Below are 21,655 nucleotides of genomic sequence, written 5' to 3'. Positions count from 1 at the left end.
GTTGCTGCTTTAGCAAAGTCATTTGGATTGAACATCTCTGGTTGGGTAGCATCTTTAATTCAATGGTGTATAATAATTATAATTATTATGTTAGCTATTATGGGAGTGTTGCGTTTGATTCAAAATATTGTTACTAAGGAACGGCAACGCCTGGGAAAAATTTTAAAAGCCGTTACCAGGAAGACTCATGAATTGCCACCGCAATATGAAGATCTTGAACCAGCTATAATCACCAGCTCAAGACAATCACCCCTGGAATGAAGAAACGTGGGGAACCGAAGATGAAAATCCTTGCAGTCTGGAAGACTTGAAGTATTTTCAAAGGGGGGAATTGTTACATTATATTGATTAAAATAGGCTATACTTGGGATTCTCGCATGAAAGTATAATCACAGGTGTTGGGTAACTGTACGGTCTGATGAACTAGGTAAATGATAAGCGAATCTTGGCAATGGTAACTGAAGAAACCGTAAATGGGAAACAATCATGTAACTTAGTAATTCTGTTGATTATGTTAAGTAACCGAATACTATAGCAACTCTGTTGATTGTATTSAAATAGTGTTATATAACCAAACACTATAAATATGTAACCAAGGTAAACGGGGATTTGGGATTCTCAGCTTTGGACATGAGTCCCTGAGACCCCGGGCCCTGAATAAAGCACCGCATATAACTGCTTTCGTAGTTATGTGTTTCTTTACGGGCAACAATGTGAGAAATAGTAACTTTTCACCAGGGCGTTACCTGATGTTTTTTTGCATACAGCTAAACACACAGCAAAAACATATCTCTTCCTTTCCCTCTTCCAAAATTGCTAAGCCTTAAAAAAAAGACTCATTTAAAATGGAAAAAAAGTAAAATTAATCCACTGACTTTCTTGAGTTGGGCTGGGACTGCGTCCAGGCCACATAATAGTATTTGGTGTTACTGATTAGCAACATCTTTGCTCATTGCCCCTCAGATTTGTGGAGGGCAGTGGAAGCAGGGGGACAATTTTTTTTTTAAAGACATCTCATTTCAACCCTTCTGTTTAACTGGGAGAGTCTTTGCAACTGCAGCAGTTGTTCCTGTACTGCTGCTTGCAGCTAATCTCGGTGGGAGAGTTAAGAACTCAGTGACTTGACATCCTCTGTTATTTCTCTGCCTCTAGATCCCTTTGCACAGCCCCACACAGCAATGCCACTTCACAAGTATTACAAATTCATTTTAGTAAAAGGATTTTCTATTTTGAATCCAGCAGACACCCCCTGCCTCTGACAGTGTGTGAGGAAATAAAAGCAGTAGCAAATAGGCTGCAGAGAACCTTTGGTCACACTTTTGGCACTAGCTTTCTAGAGGTCCACACTCTACCTATAACATAGTAAGCCAGGGCCTATTTAATAGGAATACTTTCTAATCCAGAGAAAGCTTTTCCTTTAGGTCCTGCCTGGAACTCAGAGGGCGTTTCCAGACTGGAGGGAGGAGGATGTTTCAGGGAAAAGTGGTTGGAAAAACTCCTCCCAGAATCCACATCTGTTTGCAGCTAGTGTTCCTGCCTTGACAATTGCGGACAACAGTATATGCTTCTCCTAATTAACAGACAGTTTTGCTCTTACAAAGCCCTTCGTGGTACTACCCAGCTCCTGCCAGATATCACATGCACTCAGACTACAACAGAAAAAACTGTTTGCTTCTCTGGCTTAAGGACCAGATGAAGAGTTTAAAGAGATTTGCCCCAGTACTACTGAGAACCAGAATGATTTGTTAGTCGGATACTTAGGGATAAACTGAGCCAAACGCAAGCACACAAAATTTTAGAAGGTTTTAAAGTCAAAGAAATTAGAATTCAGGTTCCCCATATTGTTTCTTCCCTATATTCAACCATGAGATTTTGACCGCACATGCCCCAAGACAATCTTCGCAATTGTTAAAGGAAAATAAAACATTCTGCTGGTGATGCCCACACACACCTCCTCTCTGATAATGCTTGAGGAAGTAAAGAGATGAGACTAAACCCCCGTGGGTTAGAAACCTTAGAAAAATCTCACCTTGGTTACTTGCTCAGCTCCAGATGAAAAACAAGCAGTACTGCCACTCTGCTCTTTTTTTGGTCTCTGAAAATTTCAGCTCAAAGTGTGAACTTATGTGCATATCTTTGAGTTCCCACCACGTTCCTGCTCCAGGGCTTTTGGAGTGCCTTACTTCCACTTGATATTCTGCCCTTTTTGTATTTCTGATGTCTGACTGCACAAAGTCTATCAGAGGAGTGCAGCTTCAGCCTCCTGACATGCTTTCTCTCTGAGGTCAGGGATTAAACACTACTGTCTTTGTTTGCTACAAGCTCTTTTCTCTCGTTCACAAAGTTAAAGAAACTCCACAATATCAATCATGCTGTTAATTAGTCAAACGTATGGCAATTGCTTGAAATTAGAAGTATTTCTGTGAGTGCTTTCAAGAGCAATCCTGTTGTAAATTCCCTTGGAAGTATGAAGCAAAGTGGCTTATGTGGAACCACACAATTCCACGCAGCCTAATACCAGGTCTCTGTATGACTAAATCAACTAACCATACAAATTCAGTCCGAGTCAAGTATTGATCACATTTCTATCCAGTTAACCAGCTCACATGATATGGAGTTTTTGCTGGCTGTGAGAGGACCCCCAACCCCTTTTCTAGCCTGCTGTTATTTAATCGGCTTGTAATTACTTTTAAAACAAATTCAGCCAGCAGAGTGAGTTTATATGAGTGCAGCACTTTGCATCCCATGGCTATGGCAGTTTTGATCTGGCCCTGCAAAACTCACAGCCTGATTTACTACACTGCTGAACCACTGAGGGCTGAAGACTATGATAGAGCAAGTCTGATATGATTATTTAAGATACTTTTAGAATATCTATCTATTTTTCCACCTTCCACCTCATTCTCCTCACTTCCACCCCCATGCTCTTTTAGCATAGACTATATTCACATCTCAGTTGCTTGAACCTATTTAATTTAAGATGGCAAGCTCTGAACTGACTGCAATGTGTTCCCTTACAGTATTGACTGTGGGAATAAGAATAGCCCATGAAAGTGGAACAGGAGGAACAGCTGGCACTGGTGTTGCCTTTGGCTGATACCTTGTTGGAGGGGTTCTGAGATCAGCAGAGCGACAAGGAAGAGAGAGATGTGGCAATATTTTAAACTGTCATACAGCAGCAACTCTAATGCTTTCTCAGGGGTGGGGTTCTCAACAGAAAACTTTCCAGTATGCGTGTGCACACATGAAAAATGCAATGACCATTTATAGAACAAATGCATGCAAAACAAGAACGGTGTAGGTTAGTAGCTATCAAAAATAATAACAAAATGAGAATATTTATTTGTTACTCATCGGGCAACAAGAAATTGCCATTACCTTGGAAAGGACCTTTTAACTTTCTCATATGCAAATATTTTTGCTTAAAACCAGAGGCTACCCCATGCCTGTCTCTATGACTTTGGTAGGAACTGGGGGAATCCCGACTGAGTGGGATTGTGGAGGCACATTAAACTCCCTTTTCCAGTGGATTCCTCCTGTTCCACTTGGCTGCAGTGCTGGGCTCAGGGAAAAAACGTGGGCTAGCAGGGTGATATAAGAATGAGAAAAAGGTTGCAGAGGGTTATGAATTTCTCCTGGGGATGGAGCAAACTATTCCCAGGATAAAAGCCAGCCTCATTCTATGATCTTTGTCTTCAAAGTGCCTCCACCCAAGAACTGGATACATTTCCCAGACTGGATTAAAACAGTCCTAAGGCACACAAAGCAGACCAGGGATTTATTTCTTTGGAAAAGAGAAGCAGAAGTTCAGTTAAAACAAAGCTGTCATTTCTGGAAGTGTAAAATGCATACCATTGCTACTTTTTTTTTTCCTTCCTTCCTTTTCTTTTTTGGTGGAGATGCTGGGGAATTCCAGCCAAAGGGAATGTCCACCAGCCTCTTTGGCAGTCCTTCTCCCAGGGGTGTTCCTCCTCGGTAGCTTTATCAGTAGCAGGTGGGAGGCATATTGCTGCAGAGCTCTAGACGTTGCTTTTGAGAGCAGCCTTTGAGGCACATTTCCCAAAGAAAAGCCTATTGCCCAAAGAGACTCCCATATACACCTGAAAAGGAAAGAGCTCTTCCTTAAAATCCCAAACTGATGACATCAGAAGGAAACCATCAGTTCTCAAGTCCTGACCGATTCCTGCACCCCTGCTCCTGCTTCCCCTCTTTAGCTTGGCACATGATGCCAGGTATGAGCACAAACACCTGCCTTCCTTCTGGGACAACCCTCCCAGTTGCTGCCCTTCTCTTGCCAGCACTGCCTTTGTGACTGCTTGGGCTGCCATCTGCGCTTAGCAAGGCTGTCCAGGATGCCTGCCAGGGAAGAGGTATGACCTTTGTGGTTTTGAGAGGAGCTGGGCAAGAGGAGATTTGGGGCCTTGACTGGACTAGCTTCTCTGTAGCCATTGTGAAGTCTGGTTTGGCCTGGGAGGGAAGCAGACAGGCATGGGCCAAGGAGAAGCCACGATCTGATTATGTGCTTGGCCAGGGCTGACCCTCTGTTTTGTACCTTGTGTGTACCCAGTAGGAGACTCAGGACGAGCTGAGCTGGGCCTGACTCAGTGACCCTGGAGAGCAGTAACTGCAGAGGATCTTGCATCAGCTCCAAGTCCACGTCGCAGAGGGCTCCTGGGCTGCACTGAGCCAACAGCCCCATCTGGGCAGCAGACACAGGGCGGACTGGATGGCATTTCCCCTTTCAAGGAAAAGCACTTTTCTGGCTGGAGGAGTTGGACAGGGAGGGAGGGGTGGTGTTTGTTGTGTTGTTTGCTTTTTTGGTGATGATGGTGGTGGGAATTGCAGCCAAAGGGACTGTTCACCAACCTCTTTGGCAGTCCTTCTCTCAGTGATGGTCATTGCCAGGGACCTTAGCCAGTAGTGGGAGGGGGGAGGCCCAGAGGTCTCCTCCAAACAGAGAAGAAACCCTGCCCCAAGAGGTCCTTGGGCCATTCTCACTGACGGTTGCAGGAGGCCTGTCTCTCCTCCTGAAAGAGAGAGGCCTTTTGTGAGAAGAAGTACAATGTCACCTCCTGAATTGAGAAGTGTTGAACAACTGTCGAACACTGTCCCTCTGGTCTGGTAAAAGCCATTTTCAAAAAAGCCTTCACCTTCTGCTCTTCCTAGTTGTTGTCAGGTGGCACAAAATAGAAAAGAGCCTGAAAAGCCCATCTGAAAAGCAGACAAGCTGCTTTGGGTTTGGACCAACTGTCTCAGCAATGACAGCAGCTGTGCAAGCAATGCTCCATGTTGGTTCTGTTGGTCCAGGTGTCTGTGCATTGCAGATGTGTCGAGTTGGCAGAAGCATCCACTGGCATTGTCTGATGCAGCTGGCTTGTGCTAGTTTGATGCGACTTTCCAGCATAGCTAGAAAAAGGAAGGACTTCCAAAAGTGTAGAGGAGCAGGATCTTCCTTGCTAGGAATTAGGCTGTCTCTGCTGATGGGAACTCCTCACAACTCCCTTACAAGTGTCCTCAGGTCTTCACTTCCCAGGACCTCATTTGTGTCCCCACAGCTCTCTGATTCATGCCTGAGCCTGGAGGGCTGTGTGTTCAGCAGACTATGAAACAACCTGTTCAATCATGAATTTAGATAGGTTCTTTTTACGGCATTGGACAAGCCTTTGAACTTCTGGATTATTTTTGCTGGTTATTTAAGTGGAATAATAGAAACTCCTGAAGAACAAGATTAATATTACAGTGTGCCTGGACTGCAAGAATGCTGGCCCAGGCTACCTCTAGCTACTGGAAAATGGCAAGAGAGATCTAAATCTGCCCTTGTCTTTACCTATCCTTCCTTCCCTTCATGCCTAAAGATTTAAGGAACTGAGTATGATATTCATGCTCATACTGTATAAAACATATTGATCCAACAACACCAGCAAATTAAGGATAGTTTTGCTTTTTAAGCCAGGTATGTAAAACAAAGCAGCTGCTATGCACATTAATATATTGCCACACTAATAGCATATAAATAAAAGCACAAAACCCATTATCTCATGTGCTGAGACATATTAAATTCAGTCATTCATCAAATATTGTAGACCTTTCTTTGTATCATAGCCAGGAAAATCATCACAGACTTTTTGTTAATACTGAACTGTTAAACTTTCTTTCAAGCCTAATAGATAATAATCAGTTGAAGCCCACTGAATCATCCAACGAATCCCAGAGAATGACTGAACAGTTATATCAAACAGTCTCAACGAATCACAGCTATGTGGCAAGTTGTAAAGCTAAGTTCCTTCCTACCTACATTGAGTATATATTTTTAAGATACAGATTCTTTTTGAATTCAACATTTCATAAGGGCATCTTAAATCTTAAATTACAACTCAACAATGACTGCAAAGCATAACTTTCATGTTTGCACAATATATCTGGTTTTGGTGAAATAAATACACATTCCACCCTTATTTCTTAAAATAACAGCACTGGGATTTATTGTACAGGTTCTTGAATTTGCTGTACATACAAACATCCCATTGACTTTCACTGAGTGAGGGTTTTTTTTAATTTAGTCAAGGCCTTGGGGCACAGTGATAGAGCAATGAATATGTCTTGCTAGACATGAGTTAAGTGCCTCAGACTGAGTTTGTTTTGATGTCTTCCTTACCTTCAAACCAGCTATCTGTGAGTCAAACAGCCAGATGTAATGATAATCACTGCCTTCTTGTGTGCTCTGGGAAGGGGTGTCTCTTAGCTGTGACAGCCCATTGCACCATCTGAAACAAAACAAAGCTTCTGCTGATGTTTCACACATGTTAGATGCCACCTCTTCTCCCACTCCCACAGCCATACCAATTCTGTACAAGCAACCTTATATCCTTCTCACCTCTCAAAAAAGCCACCAAGGTGACTTATCACCATTAAGGTTTTGCTTAGCAGAGTCTTTGATGGTCATCTAGTTGTCAAAATGCTTCACAGAGTAAATAAAGCAGGTTTCAGATGTAAGCAATCAAGTTAATATCCATGGCAGGATTAGTGTCATGAGGAAAAGTGGTAATATTCTAGGCTGAATCATGGGATAAGAGAGGGGCGTGGATGAGGTGGGAAGATACAAGAAGGTCAGCTTAGATGACCAGAACCACAGAGGGCAAGGCTCTGGCACAGGCCTTTGAGCGCACACACTCACTCACACACTCACTCACACGCACACACTCACACACTCACAACCCCCCCCCCACACACACAAACTAACTGCCTGGTTAAAATGCTCTGCCACACAGAAAGCCCAGGAAAGACCATGGGTCTTGTATATGTGATTATCAGATACAGAACTGTGCATTTTGAGTAAAGACAATGTGAAGCAGAGAAGCAGTCAACCACCTCTCATGACTGAGATCCAAAATTACCTTTTCACTTCACCACTTAGAAGAACAGCATGCCATTTGAAACCCAGGGAGATCAAGGAAAGCCACCTCTCAGAGGCAAGATACTGCCAATGAGCTTATTAGCAGCATTTTGCATTCTGAAAACTTCACATACAGGAAGGAACAAGATACTGCCTTGCTGAAGATGCCCTGGCCCTCAGCTCCCAACCTGTGCTAGCCTCTCCATTCATCTCTGTAACCTGCCCACTTGGTCTGTTTGGTACCTGTAGAGGAGTCTGCCTGGCCTTCCCTCGAGACCTGGTTTGTGCCAGAGACAAATGCGTAAACTGTGGTTTTAAAGTGATGAACAGGATACAAAATTAGCTATAGCTGCAAGGTGCTTGGTCAAAACAAATGATAGAGAGGCATAGTCTACTGCAGGCTAATGACAACTGAAATAAAATCAAGGCAAGACAAAAGTATCTGACTGGACAACCCACGCGATGCCTAGACCAGAGACCACCAACATAAGCACAAACCATGGCAGGTCAGATTTGGTGAAGTTCCTCCGAAGATCCCAGAGGAAACTGATCAGTGGACCTGAACACTGATGGGAGAGAAGAGGCCACTGCCTTCACTGTGTGCCCAAAGCAGAGGAGCTACGTGTGGGGGACCCTGACCCAGACTGGTGAGAGGGTCTTCCCAGGCAGTGACTGCTGCCCACCCCCATCAGTGTCAGCTTGTCCACTGGTCTCTGTGGATATGGATCGTTATAGAGCTTTAGTAGCCCTGCAGCTGTGCCCATGTCACATGCTGCTGGCTCCTGAAGTGGGTTATAGGGAAACTGGCAGCAACTCTGGATATGCCTGGGGTTAGCAAGGTGCCATCCAGGGGTGGCAGTGAGACAGCTTGTAAGAGCTGTTTGCTTCAGTCCATTAAAATAGCTTTCCCGTTCCCCATACTCCATGTCTCAGGAGATGGCCCTGCTATGATGGCTGTGCTGGGCAGCCTGGATGCTGTCTGCCTTTCTGTGCTGCCCCTCTGTCCCCCCCCGCCCCCCCCAGCCTCAGCAGTTTTTTTCAAAAGATTAATTAACTCTCCAGGTTTCTGAATCCTCTTATCTTAGCCATGAGATGAGAGCCCAGAAAAGCAGAATTCTTCCAAGACACCTTGCACAGCTCACCAGCAGAGTGGCTGAATATGTCACAGGAACCAGGGTCTGAGAAAATCAAAGGGCACTAATTTTGTCATGTTTCTTAGACCCCCTCAACTCACAGCTGAAGAAATAAGTTTGATCAGAGACTGATTTTCTTGTTGCAAACTCACCAGGTTACTTTGGAAAGAGAGAGCACAAATGGCCTTTTATATAGATAGAGCTGGCTTCTCAGCTCTCAGATGCTGTATTGCTTTCAGATGCACTTATTTGGAGCAATGGTGCAATCCAGTGGCCAGTTTGGATAGTAACACAGTAACATTGCACAAGCTCCAAACCACTGCTAAAACAGGAAGCACCTAAAACGAGCTGCAATACCATTGAACCTGCAAAGAAGAAGTGATGTCTGAAGGTAAAAGTGACATAAGAAATGTGCAGAGGACCCATGTTTCTTGATAAGAAAGTCTCAGGACTGAGCTGTTGGAACCAATAATCAGAAGCAGCTCTCCTTCAGAGGCAGTAGGGCCAATCCCCACCAGAACTGTATATAACTCCTGATGAAATCTTTGAGTGTTGTTTCTCACCAGCGTCAAGTGCAGGCAGTGCACATGCCAGCACCAAGCCCAACGCCATGACCCTCTGGAGCAGGAAGCACATCCAAGAAGATGACCTGAACACCGGAACAGGGAGCACACTGTGCCTCCACAACAGCCCTCTGTGGACCAGGGGGCCCACCATCTAAAAAACATTAACACTGCCATTGTCAGTAAAAAATTGGCCCAATTAGGGCCAGTGGCTGGAGGTAGGAACATGTATTTATTTGATCCACGGCTATAGCCTAGTTATTCTGAACTAGAGAACACATTCGTAGTGGAAAGAGCCAAAGAAGTGGCTCTGCAGGATTCTTTCATCCCAATAGGAAACTGTGTAGGCAAGAGCCCGTATAGGTTTGATATCACTGTTCACCCAAGGAACCAGAAGTGAGGCCATAGAAATCCTGCAGAAAGACTTTAAAAAAAACCTTGGTCCCAAGACTAACTGCTACCCAGACAGGTATGAGGAAGGGTCCCTCCCCCAAGAATTATCTTTAGACTCCTACACTGGCAAAATATGTCAACTTGTGGTAGTGACTTGGCCAGTCTTGCACTGCACAGATCCCCCGAAAGGCCTTTGCTGGAAGAGGAAGCATTTATGTTGAGCAGGCTCCTTACTCAGTGTAGCTTTACATATGCTTTAGCCTAGAGAAGAGAGAGGAGGAGGTGCTGCTGAAGGAAGCTGTTTAGCGTGCTTGACCATACCCCTTTCTTGGCCCGGATGAGATGAGAAATTGTCTTCTGCAGCACACGCTGCAACAGGAAGACCTCCAGGAGATGCTCAGCCCTGGGGACATCTCCTTACCATCTTTACCCCTATCATCAATGTTTTTTTTAGCCATGCAAACAGGGGCCCCAGAAGTGGATCCTGAACCCCAACAAGATTATGATATCCTTTTTTGTAGCTGTAGAATTGATGAGACTGCTAGGAAAGGTTGCAGCAGCTTGGTTAATGAGGAAAAGGGAAAATACATTGGACAGAGCAAATAGCAAAGCTGTTTTGAGTCAGTTCTGTTTTCAGCTGTCTCTCCCTTTTCAAGCGTGCAGCCTGGCCATGGGTACAGCACTGAGGGACCATCTTAGCACGTGAAGCCAGGGCTCAGCTTTTGTCACCGAGGTCCTAATGAGCAGGCAACATTACTGTACTAAAGAAGAAGTAAGAGCAATACAGTCATTTGCATTAGAAAAGACAGAAGGATAATCCTAGTGTGTGCCGAGTGCAGAAAAGCAGAAGTTTAAGATTTTTAATTCTGAGCATCCTCTGGGGGGAACAACCACCACCACCACTACTCAAATCCCTAAAATTTACTCAGCCAGAAAGAAGAAAAGATTTGACATTTTAGGAGTAAATAAGTAGATTTTTTTCAGGAAAGAAAAAAGCCACATCTTCTCATGTATGAGACTGTTCAGCAGTGACTCAGTGCTATATTTGAACACTCCTACTGCCTGAACCGATACCTATACATCTGCTGTGAGCATTTACAGCAAAGTGTTTAAACTGCAGCATGCCAGAAGAGAATCCCCGCCTCTGCACAATGTTCAAGGAATAACATTTGGCAGATGCAAAAGGAAGGCTATCAAATTAGCTCTTCAGTGTGGACAAATCATTAAGTGCTTCCTGCTGACAGAAAGTTGGATTAGCCTGAATCTGGACAGTAACCACGTGCACTGCCCTTCCAGACAGCAGCCTGGAAGCATCAACGTGCAGCTCCTTTCTTTGCTAAGTGTGCTATCAGTTTTGCTCTGTTTTGCCTTTATTTGCTAATTCCAGACTAAGAGGGCCAGATCCTGTGCCGTGCTGGATGTTTGCAGTCTCCGATTGCAGGAGGCTCCAGGAATGAGCTCAGTGGAAGTATCTGCATGAACCATGCACTGTGGATGCATCTGTAGCACAATCCAGGACTTGACCCATGCAAGACCCTCATCAAAGTATTTGAGCTGTTTTTCAGTAATCAGAAGTTACTTGTTTATAAGGAAGGAGAAAGAAGGAGGAGACAGGGAAACCAGCACTGCCACAGATGTATTTGGATAGACTGGACAGACTCCAGTCTGCTCCAACTGCTGCCTTGGGTCTTGACACCCGAATACAATTCAGCGTATGAACAGCATCCTTGGGATATGACAGGGTTTCAAGGAGGGAAAGGAGGTGAATCTGGAAGATAACAAACATCCCAAGTCCCTTTTTCTAGGCAGTGTTTACCATATTCCAGAGAGTGCAGCTGGTGGCCTTTCCCCTGCGTGTAGCAGCAGCCGGGGAGTCCCAGGGATGTTTGCGCAACAGTAGAGCTGTCTCTTTTTCCTCCCAGTCAACACGCCCTGCAAATCTGGGCTTTTTTTTCAGGAAGCTTTTGTCCACTTGAGTCCTTCCTAGTTTGCTGGAGGTACAGCGTGCTCTACTGCCACTACTTCTCACGTTTGGAGTGGATGACACAAAAGCGGTTAAAAATAATTTTAAAAGTCAGTTTTGCCAAAGATGGGGAACATTTTTGGACAAAACAGGATTCAGCTTGATACCTGTAAAACTGTTTCCCACCCTTACCATAACAATTTGTACAAAGTTCACCAGAGTTGCATATAATTTTTGCTTTTGAGTATTTTCTGTTCATCCTCCTCCCCCAAGGAGGCTTGAACAAGCTTGAGTAATAGGGAAGGGATGAAGCTGTCGATACAGATCTGGAGAGAGATCTTAGCTGTATTAGAAACTGCAGTTTTGGCATTAAAAGGTTTATATCTTTTGTCTGCTGCAGCATCCACATGCCAGTCTGCTTCCGATTTTTTGGATGCAACATTTCCTTTCCGACTTTTGCTCCTCTATCTTACTATATAAAGTGATTGCCTGGGGATACCCCAGGAAATTACTAACTTCACCAGCTTCCTGTAGCCTGTTACCATCCCAGATGGTTGTACACCCATGAGGTTTAGGAATGAAGGGGATTAATGATTCACAGCATTATGGAGCCTTTTATAATAGGCAGCCATTGCTCTAGAGAACTGGAGAGCACAAGTACAATACCTGTGCTTTAACATAAGCCTGAGGGTATAATCTAAGCACTTACAGACTAGCAAGCTTTGCTAGGAAAAATGATATCTAAGAAAAATGATTCGAAAGATCATGAAGAATACCAGTATTGCTGAAAATTGAGATCATAATGTACGTGGGAAGATAAATTTTCCTCTTTGAAAATCAAGCCTAATGCCTTCCAGTGTTTTTGAACGTGTTAGCCAAGTGGTGGAAAAGGAGAACTGATGATATTTAGACTTCCCAATATCTTTTACACAAAATTACTAACAAAGTAGCTACAAGGTCAGAGATAAGATGTCATGGATCAAGAGCTATCTAAGGGACAGGAGGGCAAGAGGTTGCAGAGTTGGCTTTCCTCACAGACAAATGAGCAGCAAGTCCTCACAAGTTGCTCCAGGAGCTCCTGTGTTGCTTCATGTATTTACTCAGTGACGGGAAAAGATGGATGAAGCATAAGGTAGAGAAATATTTGCTCCTGGGGGTTACTGAGTTTAATCAGGACAGAAAATGAGGAATTTCAGAGAGAACTAAACTATTTAGAGTAATGGGCAATAAGAAGCTTGATATTGGTAAGAACAGATTTAAAAGAAAAAAAAAAAGAAGTGCTCAAAACTCACAGAATATTAAATCAGATCAAGAAACAGAGCCTAGTGTCATTGTAAATGTGCCAGTGAAGATTGCTGTTGAGGAGGAAAGCTGAACAAGGCATGAGGATAGATAAGGAATGGATCATAAATAAGAATTAATTATCATGTATAGACCCAAATCAATGGTGCAGCTACATTAAAAGAATATGATGGTAGCAAAGTTAAACACACAAAAATTAGGGTTGCATTGTTGATTTAAATACATGCATTCTCTAATTCACCACCTCTTGTTGTGCAAGCTTTATCATGAAACCCTTAAGCAACAGACAATCCACTTGACAATGTAAAGAGGAAGGAAGACAAATAAAGAACATTATCCCCATATTATGAATAGGTAATTGACATAGAGAGTTATTAAGTGTCTTAAAGCTATGCAATAAGCCTGTGGAGGACATGGTATTAAACCATTCCAGTCTCTGAGTACCAGCCCAGCAATCTGACCCCAAGACTAATGTTCATTGTTAAGACAATAAGAGTGTCCTAAGAATTCCCTTTAATTCCTGATTTCCAAATGCAAAGTTCAGAGGGCTAGAAGCACCAAAAAAAAAAAGAAAAAAGTTTATAATGGGAATGCATTTTGAAATCTAGTAAAACTCTTCCTAGCTGCAAAGCAAAAAATCATTTCATCCCAAAATAATAGTAAAAAACAAATATATTGTGGAAGAGTTTGAAAAGCCTAAGGATGAGAATGCAGGCACAGATCCTCTCTAGTAAAAATATAACCTTAGTCTCAGATATCTCATTTTCCAGAGGCAACTAACTAACACTTAACATCTGGCACTAGCCCAGCAGTCCCGCAGTTGCTTATACATCCAGTTTCCCCTTGTCTCTGCTCTGGCAGTGCTCCCTGGCTGTTCGTTCTTCTCTCAGGTAGGCAACCCTGCTACAGGCAGGCAAGCAGCCAGCTCGCTAATCCAATTATGCAACACAAGACCCAAGGGTGCACCATCTAGGAAAGAATAGGCTATTTCCATTATTTAATTACTAGTCAAGTTACCTGCCTGAAGAATATCAAAACACCAAAGTAATTATGACATTACAATAGGGGATCAAAGCTAAATCCTTCCTGCAGATCTCCAAAATGTGGCTTCAGAGATACAGAGATATGAGCAGCACCTTCAAGCTAGGTGTGGGATTTCAGAAGGACTCTGCATTAGTGTGAGTGCTTTGAGGCCAGTTGAGTTTAACTGTTGATTTTGATGGAGCAACTGGGCCAAGAGGGTGCCTGAGAGCTCGTGTCCAATGGTTTGCTGTACCCTGGAGCCAAGCAAAACATTCAAGCCTATTTGCTACTTCTCAGTAGCTCAGGACATTTGCTCATTTGCTATAACCTGCTCCCTCAAAGACCCTAGTGCACCGGTAGGATCAGGAGACAGGCAAGTGCCCGAGGTCCCTCAGGAAAGGATGCAGAGGGACCTGGACCTATCTTCAACACCTCCAAGAGCTGCTCCCTGGCAGCCACCCTCCTCGAAAGGGTGGACTGGCGGCCAAACAGCAGCAGTAGCAGTCCAGAAAGTGTCTGTTGGCCTGTGCTTTTTGGAGGCCCATTGCCAGTTAAGGCAAATAAAAGGCCCCAAGCTGCTCTGCTGAGAGCTGGATTTAGGACATGCCATCTCCTGGCTGCTTTCTTGGTGTTTTTCACCCTGTCCCCAGCTTGAGACACTGGGCTGCTCTTCCAGCCCCTGTCAGTATTTCCTCCTTTTGGACGGGACCAGGAATCTAGAAACGGGAATGGGTTCCTCTGCCCCTTCTCCCCCGGGAGATGGGGCTGGGGGAAGGTGGCCAGGTTGACAGGCCGAGGGCTGGATCTGGCTCCTAGGCACTTCTACCAGCTGCTGCCTTTTCCTTGGAGGAGGCAGAAATTGCTATTGGGGAGGCAAACACAACCTCAGCAGCCAAGCGCTTGATCTTGTGCTTGCAAACCACTAAGCACAACGAGCTGTGCTGCTGCCACTACTATCGGGCACACAAAAGGAAAGGGATGCTCAGAAGGCTCTTCTAGGCAAAATATATTTATTTCCATTTCAGAAGTGTTTTTTTTTCTTCCTGTTGGGGAAAGGTGCAAATAGAGCTCCAATTATAAAACCAGAATTTTATTCTCTTGGAGTGCTTGGTGCTGAGGATTTATGAATTATTAAAGAGGTTGCATATGTTGTTTGCAGCATCGCTAACTCTAGTGATATCTGAGGTTTTTCCTCAGACTCTTGATACTCTGGAAAAGTTCTTAAATGACAGTCACAGCACTGCAGAACAGAGCTCAGGAACATGAAGTAGATGAAAGCCTAGAAGCCATATAGGGAAAAAGAAAAAACACCACAAAACCTAACCAGCAACAAAAAGTCTCTTTAAAAAAATAAATAGGAAAAATGTGTTTGTGCCGCCATGTCCTCATTCTGCCAAGGGCCAGGCTCTTTGTCCTTCCCAGGTGGCAGTGCACAGGGATTTTTGCATAGCAACATGTTTGTGTATTGTCACTTTTCAGTCTCCCTTGCCACCGTGTCAAGTGGAGTAAAAAATCATGAGCTCGTAGAGCCCTTTGCTTGGAAGCAAGCCCATGAGCGGAGCCCCCTGACCCTCAGCGGAGCAGGGCGCTGGCCTCCAGCTTTGCAGCACCTGCGATTGCAGCCTGGCCATAAAGCAGCTATTTTGCAGGCATCCATGTTCTTCATCCAAATTACAGCTGACACTGCTTGAGAAATGGTTGCTGGGCAGAGGGAAGAAAACAGAGCCAGGATGGGAGAATTTACAGCATCTGTGACTGAATGGATCATTCCAGCATAGGAGAGATCCTTCTTCTTGCTGGCTTGGGAAGCAGCACCTTTAACAGGGGGCCTAAGTTAAGAAAAACAGTGATTTCTAGCTGAGTTCAGATGCTTCTGGAAGTGCTGTGATTAGACACATGTTCAAACTAAGCAGTTGCTTCAAAGTAGAATTTTTAATGTTCATTCATACTGCAAAAACATCAGGAAGGCCTTTAAAGCAATTTATGCCAAAATAACAGTAAGGGCTTTCTGACATCTTTACTTCAAAGATGTTCTTGAGGGATATCATCCAATCTGCAAAGGACAATCTGCACACATCTTGAACCAGAACTTTAGAGAGGGCCCAGATGTTTTACTACACTTGCACGTATGTAAGTTCCCAAAATCAGATGGCTCATAGTTCTTCTGTCAGCAGCCTACCAGTTCAGTTTGTATCAGCAAGCACATTCATTTTAGTGATAACACCTATCAAAAAAGCTTGCCAGGAACTAATTGAATAATGGGAAGTCATTTTCTCCATTTTTAAGCAAAATGGTCCCTATTTGGATAGCATGATTTGCAACCAATTATTCTGCTAGTTCTGATTGTACTACAGGGAGCTATAGTATTTCTCTACAGTGCTTAGCAGCTGTTCACAGGGTTAGTCTCCCCATCCCTTTTGCTTGCACAAAGTTCATCCTGCAGTGCCAAATGACAGGAACGTTAAGTGCTAACAGTTGCTCAGTATATCCCTTATAGGGTTTTGAAATCCATCCCAACCACGGAAGAGGGAAAGACCAGTGAACTCTTGATTTGGGGATTAAGATGTGAAATATCTTAGTTTATTGTAGCAAAGGAAGGATGGGGAGGGATGACTGACAGAGAATGCCTCCTTAGGACCTAAAAACTGAGCATCACTGGTACACTGAGACACTGCCATGTAGCAGCGCTTGAAAGCTGAAAGCCATGAATTTATAAATACATGTTAGTAAGAGAGGCTGTGCTATTCTCTTTGATACACCTCTTTCCTTTGTAAGGACTTCACAATCTGCCTCTGAGAAGACCATATCCCCAGTTTGCCTGCATTCAGATTATTAAGAGAGGATCACCAGTTAGGATAGCCTCAGGATCTGTGCAGCATTTAAACTCCCTGAACACTGACACACTGACTGCACACACCTGGCACAGTACCGGTCGCAAGACCTGACCCCCCACGGCCCAGCCCGGAGTCCATGCCCCTCCGCACCCTGCAGACCCATACATAACGCAGATGCCACACACATGATCTTCCAACACAAAGCAGACCTGCCAGAAGGCTCAAAGCACAGAGCTAAGACACAGCTCCACTGGCACCTTTTTGCATAGTGCCAACAGCAATGCTGCTCCTTGGGGAATGGAGCAGAGGAGAAGCTTCAGCTTTGAGGACAACAGAGGTAGCAGTTCACAGGAATTAGCCAAACTGCAACACCCAGATTTTCATTTTGCAATCATATCTGCCTACATATTTTGATATAAACTTGAAGCAGAGATAGAAAGCCACCCTATCACCATTGCAGTAGGGAACTTCACTCTGACTTCAGATTTTCAGACTCTTCCTAGCAAGCCTACTGAGTTTATAATGTTTTCTTTAACTAACAAGTAAGCCTCATAATGCAGCTTGAGCCCTTAGAGTCAGCATGGGTTTGCTCCTTCTTCAGTAATTACCCCAGTAGAAGAGTCTTTGCATAGCAGATAAAGCAGACTTTTGTATACACCACATTTGCTAGTGGAGAGCCAAATTGAGTTCGGTTAGCTCTGAACAACTGCCACAGCCTATTCCATTTTAGCGTCATCAGGTTAACTTACTTTAACTCCAGGAAATCAAGAGCCTCATCATCCTAGAGGAGATAAATAAAAGCCTTTTCCTTCTAACTCAGCAGAGCTTCAGAACATGCCACCATCCAGAAGCAACTAATGACTCACAAGAAGCTTGAACTCAATTCCCTTAAATACTCCTTCCACTCTATCACAGCTGGTAATCACAGCTTTTGGGGCTCTTTTCCCCTTCTCTCTCCCCTCCCACCCCCAATGTTGTCCGGGTGAACAGGTCTAAGTCTGTATAGGATGAAGAGTACGTATGCTGCTAACATAAGCCTACGTAAGGTCTTTCTGTTGCTAGGGCTTTGACTCTGAAGAGTCTTTTTTAGGTGTAAGAGATAGAAAGTAGAGGCTAAATTTGAAGTGCTGGGCTGCAACGCTACAATGCTGAATGCTGCAGGGCATGGCTCTGTGATAGCCCAGTTCCTCAAGCAGTGCACATGGACATGCAGGTGTCCAAGAATGGGCTTTACAACAAGCACAAGGCTGCCTGACTTGGCCAGTAGGAAATGCTGGAGACAAAACTAGTTCCTAAATCCTACTCCTCTTTGAGGTTTACCACAATGGCTGTTAGGAATATTCTTGAGCATTCACTCTCTTGAACCCTATCTTTAAATAACCCTTTAAAAATAGTCAGAGGATTTTTACTCACTAATCCCATGCTTACAGTGTGGGAGAGGTTAGTTCAGTCCCAGCAGAGCAGGGGATTCAAGGTCTCCTCTCATAAGGGAGGGCACTCACCAGGCAAAGGCTCAGGTGGGAAGGGTCCTAGCAGCCCCCTTCTCCTCTCACTTGAAACCGTACTTAAATATTTAGTAATGATTGAGTAAGCTTATTACTCTTATAACAGTTAATGTTCCCTAAGGGAAGATGGTGTGAGGAGGCCTTGATCCACTTTATTTTTCTAATTTTCTTTTAGGGGTTTGAACATACTCTTCTCCTCCCCTATACTGTGTCCTTAAAACAAGGTTGCAGATACTCACGTTCTCTGATCTAAGAAATAATTCAGGAAATGGAACAGAGTTTGCCAGAAAGAATGAGGCCATGGCTCAGGTCATTAATCTGAGAGTCCATAACATTACAGGGGAAAAAAAGAGCAAAACATGAGCCTTCCACTTTGGAGAGTCACCAAACCATTGATATATTGGACTCAAATACAGTGTGACCTCCTCTTGCTCCTCCGGTTTGTGCAGGACCAAAAGTGGCAACTGTGCCCCGAGACTGCAGGCTAGTAAAGTCTCCCATCTCACAGAGAGTGGGGAAACACTTGTTGATAGCACCAACACCAGTTGGTGGGCATCTGATAAACCTTAGATGTGAGGGAGCTGCCAACTTGCTCAGCTCCATCAGAAGTGAAGTGTTCCAGGGTGTGCCCCAGTGGAGGACGTTAGGCATTACAGAGTTATGATGCACAGTTAGGAAGCAGCTAAATGAGTGATTTGATCATCCGCAGTTTTCACTTGCATATCTAGAGGGCTAGTTAGGTGCCTGAATCCTGTCCATGTCATTTTGCGTATTGAACCTCAAAGATCCCTTCAGGCCCTGTTTAGGTATCACAGATGTTCTTGCTGGGGGCATGTTCTGCTGCACCTACATTTCTATGAGTTGCTAACAAGTACCTTGGCACTGACCCTGCTCTGCATCAGATGGTCCCATTGCAAAAGCCTGGGAGCAAAACTCTCAGAGGGGAATGTCTCTCTTACCAGCATGTCTTGGTCCTGCAGTTGTGCTCAGAGTACGCCTAAAGCCTGATGAAAAATTGGGGTGACAGTGTGCTCAGGCACTAAAGTTGAGGGAGTATGTTACAAACTGGTTAGGTCTGAATGCTCACATCCTGCTCAAGGATGTGTGTCCTGGTTTGTTAGGTTTGTGACTATTGGAGCATAGAAGAACTTATTTGTCTTTGAGAAAAAGAAACTTTTAAGTATGATTCAGTGCCTACCCGCAGGGGAGGGCTCACAGTTGAACACGCCAGACACAAAGAAGCACAGTAGGCACCTAACCTCTGTCTCCTTCTTGCAGTTCCTTCCTCAGCCGGTTTTCTGAGTTTCTCAAATCTCTGTATTAAGTGGAGCCTGTCCATCTATTAGGAACCTGAAAACTCCAGCAGGGAAGCAGGAAGGTATGAAGAGATTGAGCTAATGGTTTCCAAAAGATCAAGTAATGAGGCCAATGGAAATTAAGTATCAAAAGTGGGGCCTTGAGTCTAGAAATGTAATCAAAACCTGCAGAAGAGTTTGGTGAATGTTGGGGTCAGCAGTGCAAGTGCAGAGCAAAGCTGAAAAATCTTTGAGTATCTGCGCCAAAGCACCAGATACTGCCAGAGCCAAGTGGGCGCTCAGCCACTGCTGAGCAGCGCTGCAAGCGCTCTCTCTTCCCGAAGAGTTACCTGGAATAGGTGACTTGCAGTTGCTCTTCATTTCCTGTAAAATCATCAGGTCAGAAATCTAACAGGCATCAAGATTTCCAGTTCACATCAGTATCATGTGTATCAATCCTCTGTAAAATCACTGACACAGATGTTATAGCATGTTACTGCTAGGGACAATCAAAGAGCTGAGAGTGCTCAGGATCAGAAGAACTGCAAGGCTCATACTCCCCAAATATCAATACATAATTTACAGTATACGCATTACAGTATTCCTTTAAGAACATAAATATATAATGAAGATTTCACCAAGAGCCCATGTTTTTATTTACTTAGGAAACAAGTAACTTGAATTCTGCTGGAGGTTCTCCACACAATAGACACTCCAGGAGTTGACAGTGCACAGAATTCTTGGAAGTGCCACGTTCAAAGCAAATTAACATGGTCTTAAGAGCCAATTTGAAGACAACTCTCTCACAGACACAAGGCATTGGCTGTGAAACAGAACATCAGACATCAGGCTTCGCATGACATCAGTTAGCACACTTCTGTTTATTTGCCTTTCTTCAAGAATTCTAGTCATCGTTGGGCAAAGGAGTGCATACAAGATGTACAAGAACAGATTAAAAGACTTCTTTATCACTGTATTCTGTGGCATGAAGGGCCACAAACTTTGCTTTTTGTTTTTTAAAAGGATATGTTTCTGTGCTCTGGCTGAGATGTTACAGTTCAGAGAACAACCTGAACTTTTACAGGAATTTCTTGAAATAAGTAAAAGTGAACACAGCTATTTGGTAGGCTGTATTACTGAGAAAACACTGCCAGTTGCACTAATAGCAATTTACCAGACACTTTTCAGTTTGTGAATCCCCAAGTTTATAAAGACAATAAGAAATCAGACCGCAGAGTGGTGGGTACAGAAGTGGCTGGGATTTCTTCTCCCCTGCAGCAGATTCCCACCTGTTGCCACCTGTTGTGTTTGTGTATTTCAGTGCAGCTGTGATGACTTACAACTGAGGTGCTGGTCCTAGACATAAATAGCTTGCCCACAGTCTGACTTAATGCATTAGCAACTTTCATATATAATATTAAAACCCAAGATCTGTCTCCCGACGTCCTTCACATGATGCTCTGTCTGTTCACATCCACGTTGTAGGCCGACGAGCTGGAACAACCTCGGCCAAAATCAATGAAAATACCTTCAGAATCAGAGTCAATTGACTCCAAAATCTGATCCACTATATTCTCAGGGCTGGAAGAAGGAACCGGAATCAAGGCAGGGTCCCTGTCCAGCTCAAAAGACCCATGTGGGTCATCCATAGAGTGGAACAGTCCTTTCTGTTGCTCAACCGTGTTGAGTTTGCTAGAACATTGCACTGACCCAGTGCTGGGCCTTTCCTGGTCTCCTGAGAGTGAGTTCTTCGTGGCCGTCATGGAGCTCTTGGAACCATTGTCCATGATAGTGGTGAGATTGGAGTATCCCTGGAGCTCCAGGCAGGAGGTCATTTCAGAAACGGAGTGCCTTCGGATGCCTGTTCCATTGGCAGCTATGCCCTCAGTTTCGTACTCGGCTACTGGTGTCAATAATGGATTATTGTAGCTTTTCGATCTCACCACAGGGTTCTTAGCAAGGGTGTCACCCGACTTCGAACGCCTGAAGTACCGCTTCTCTGTGAATAGACAAAGACCCAGATTAGTATCTACAACATCTGCAATATTTTCATGGTATCACTAATTACAGGTGTTGAAAAAGAAAAGTCAAGGCCCTAATATTCACAAGCCTTTCTTAAATGACAGGAATTTTTTAAAAGAATACATCTTGGTGGCTTTATAGACCCATAGGATTCATATTTTCTAGACTCCTTTGGCATATTAAAGACCAGAAACCTATTTTTAAAAATAATAGCTAAGATTCCCTTATA

At 44.0% G+C, this 21,655-nt stretch overlaps 1 protein-coding gene across 5 annotated transcripts in view; it reads right to left on the bottom strand.

Annotated features, from left to right (window-relative positions):
- Positions 1-20,266: 20,266 nt before the first annotated feature.
- PRR5 (proline rich 5) overlaps positions 20,267-21,655 on the bottom strand; it is a 70,845-nt gene continuing 69,456 nt past the window's right edge. For all 5 annotated transcript variants that reach the window (XM_026086495.1, XM_026086492.1, XM_026086490.1 and 2 more), the window contains one exon: positions 20,267-21,403. In XM_026086495.1, coding sequence (XP_025942280.1) covers positions 20,853-21,403 — 551 coding nt within the window. In that variant the 3' untranslated portion in view covers positions 20,267-20,852. The remainder of the gene's footprint in view (positions 21,404-21,655) is intronic.

The sequence above is a fragment of the Apteryx rowi genome, unplaced genomic scaffold (assembly GCF_003343035.1).
Source record: "Apteryx rowi isolate R43461 unplaced genomic scaffold, aptRow1 scaffold_697, whole genome shotgun sequence".
Classification (NCBI taxonomy): Eukaryota; Metazoa; Chordata; class Aves; order Apterygiformes; family Apterygidae; genus Apteryx; species Apteryx rowi.
Note: the sequence above shows the minus strand (reverse complement) of the source record. Positions and strands in the feature narration are given on the sequence as shown.